Genomic DNA, 2945 nt, shown 5'->3' with positions numbered 1-2945 from the left:
GATTATGATTATATTAAAATAATATAATATAATATAATATAAACGACGCTTAAACTTATACACTACATAAAAACTTTCGTATTAAAGAGTAAGTTGCAAATAGATTTTCGGAATAGAAATTTAATATTTTTATCGTTCATTTGATGATGGGTTTTCCGAAAATATAACTCACTTGATGAAATACCGTCGTTAAGTTTATTTAATATTAATATTATATTTACGTGCAGCGCCCCACTGCGGCTTTTATTCTGGTTTGGGACATCATGGACGATGATTCTGCTTGAATTTTTCCCACTGCATCTGGAAGATTATATAGTCCCCACTATCCTACCACAACGATTCTTGTAATATCCTTGCTAGATAATATGGCGATTCCAATTTAGCTCGCGCTCTAAAGGGTATGTGTGAGCGCGTGTTTTTAAAACCGTGTAAGCACCCACGTACAAAATTCAGTAGTTTTAGAATCCCATAATTCTATCGGTGATTTTTCGTATTTGACCACAGAATCAGCAGCATTTACATTGTGTATGCAAGCCTTAGCTCTATGTTGGGGATAACGGCCAATGAAAAAAAACGTGTAGTCAATGACGTACATCACCACGCCAAAATTCAAATTGTTTTGGCGTTTTACTAATTATTTCTAATTAACTACGAAACGGAAAGCAACGAAACTTTATATTTGGATACTTTAAACGTAAGCGCTTCGTTTAAGAACAAAATGAAGGCGGTAACGAATAATTTACAACTTACTCTTTAAGAGGAAACTGCTGAGTGAATACCGTTCTTCTGTTTTCGACTTTCCGCGGATATTTCGGATCAGGCGGAAGTCTCGCGTGTTTAAGACACTAGGGCGAGGGGTCGGACATTTGCCTGTTTTGTGTACGGGATTTTGGATTTTTTTCAAATCCAGGATTTTTTATTGTGGATTTGTCATATAAAGTCTATGGGAGCAAAATTCTTGGATTTTGGATTTGTTGATTTTTTTCCAAATTTTGTACGGGATTTTTCACAATGACCGACCCCTCGCACTAGGGGGCTCGATGCTGATAAAATATCTTGATTGCGCAATAACTATGAAAATCAGTTCCTTTGTAAATCTCATTTTCATTGTTATTATGTTACTTATGATATAACGTAAGCTTATTTTAACTCTATTAACCAATACATTTTATGGTGACCTTTCTCCAAAATGAGAATGGTAGTGAAAAGGACCGTTTTTTGTGTGTACTCCTCACCACACCACACTTACAGCAATTCATTCAAGATTGCCCCACCCCTTCAATATAAGGAGGTATCCCACGTTCTTCATAGAAATTAGATTTCTTCGGTAGCGTGTAATGGAACCCACTACCGAGAAAGTGCGTCGGCGCTGGCTGCATGAATACTCAGTACCCACTTAGCCAGCTCGGACAAAAAAGTAGGATATCGCACTCTTCAGGCTGCAACGGCTCCTCCAAATAATTGGCGATTTCGCTCTTGAATAACCTCTGCTGAACACGGGCTGGCTTTTCGGAAGTCCGGGCCGCTCGAACCACAGTCCGCCTGATGGGTTAGGCAGTTGCTCCCGTTGTTCTTCACACTCCTCGGGCATTAAGCGGGCGGCAAACTCCTTCAGATGACGAATTGCATCTTTCTCCTCAAGTGAGCAAAAAATTCCTAAAGAGGAACCATCGTCCATGGCATTCGATGCTGTAAAATTTCATAATTCAATTAACTTCTGGGAGTGGAACAAAAATATGACTTTTTAATTATCTTACCGGGAAATAACGCAGTTTTCCCTCGAGGGTATAACAAGGCCGCTACTTCTGTACATATTGCGCATCAACAACTTTCTCGAAGAAGCGAGTTTTCAACCATGCAAAGCAGTTATTCCTATCGAAAATCCTTAAAGTAGGGCGCATTCGCCCCGATATTTGGTCGAAAACATCCAAAAGCGTCCCTATTACCAGATGAGCAACGGGCTCCCGCTTCTGGAAATTGTCGGTGGCGATTTTAATCGGCTTTAGCAGACTTAGTAGCTTTTTCATCTGGAAGAGATGGTCTGCACTCGCCAAAGTTTCTGGGAAGGCACCTGCCTCAATGAAGGTGCTCTTCAAAGCCGCCAGCATTCCATCCTACAGGGAAAAAAGCAAAGGAAAAAAATTAAAAACCATCCAGGGCTGTAACCACCATTGTTTTCAAAATGGTGTTTACTTGCACGAGTCGTTCCGTGGCCATATAGATGGAGTGCCATCGGGTGACAACGATGCCCTTAACTTCGAGGCCCCTTGGAGACCTCCTCCGAAATACTTCGCTCCATTTGGGGGAGCGATGAAAAAACGTCACCCACTCGTTGACTCTCTTTACCATTACTTCCGCTCTTACAATGGTTTTGAGGCAATTGTTCACGACCAGCTGCAATGAGTGGCAAATGCATCGTACCCGGATCCACGTATCGTGCAACATCCCGAAAATAGGGAGGTTCTCTAGCTCATGGGATAACGTTGGAGACGCGGGTGAAGTCACCGAAATCAGAATTTGATTCAACGTATCCCATCCTATATAAAAGGTAAAACGTCTAAAAGATTCTTCATCCCTTTGGTTAGCGAGTCGGAAATGAAACTTGCCGTCGTTCAAAACGGAAATTGACGATTCCCAATCGCTGAAGTCGAGCGATTCTGAGCTAGTGCATGGAGCCCGTTGTTGAACTTGGAGTCGAGCAATTTGAGCCAAACTCCCAGAGCTCCGAAACGACGTCCAACAAATTTACCGCTTTGCTGATGTTGGACGCGTTGTCCGCGCAAACACAGGTGATCTGAAAATAAGGAAAATATAATTAAAATAGTAATAGAATATCTTACGGAAGACGACGATAGGCCATATTCAGCTAAAATAGCTTTAATTTAATAACAAGAAGCTTTTAATTTATCGACTTCTGAATAGCCATTGTACATCAGGTCAAAGCC

At 41.1% G+C, this 2945-nt stretch overlaps 1 protein-coding gene across 1 annotated transcript; it reads right to left on the bottom strand.

Moving 5' to 3' along the window:
- Positions 1-1155: 1155 nt before the first annotated feature.
- Positions 1156-2514, bottom strand: LOC149922161 (uncharacterized). The gene is made up of 3 exons (XM_090163880.1): positions 2194-2514; positions 1758-2114; positions 1156-1689 (listed from the first exon to the last, which is right to left on the bottom strand). Exons 1-2 carry the CDS (start codon positions 2443-2445, stop codon positions 1800-1802), a joined length of 567 nt encoding a protein of 188 aa, XP_090020006.1. The 5' UTR covers positions 2446-2514; the 3' UTR covers positions 1156-1689; positions 1758-1799.
- Positions 2515-2945: the final 431 nt, after the last annotated feature.

Source organism: Leiobunum rupestre, chromosome 11 (assembly GCF_980474605.1).
Source record: "Leiobunum rupestre chromosome 11, qqLeiRupe1.1.hap1, whole genome shotgun sequence".
NCBI lineage: Eukaryota > Metazoa > Arthropoda > Arachnida > Opiliones > Sclerosomatidae > Leiobunum > Leiobunum rupestre.
Note: the sequence above shows the minus strand (reverse complement) of the source record. Positions and strands in the feature narration are given on the sequence as shown.

Coding starts and splice junctions, on each gene's coding strand:
- LOC149922161 (XM_090163880.1), bottom strand. CDS start 2,445: ATGTTGCACGATACGTGGATCCGGGTACGATGCATTTGCCACTCATTG. Junction 2,115..2,193: donor CCACGGAACGACTCGTGCAA/GTAAACACCATT, acceptor TTTTCCCTGTAG/GATGGAATGCTGGCGGCTTT.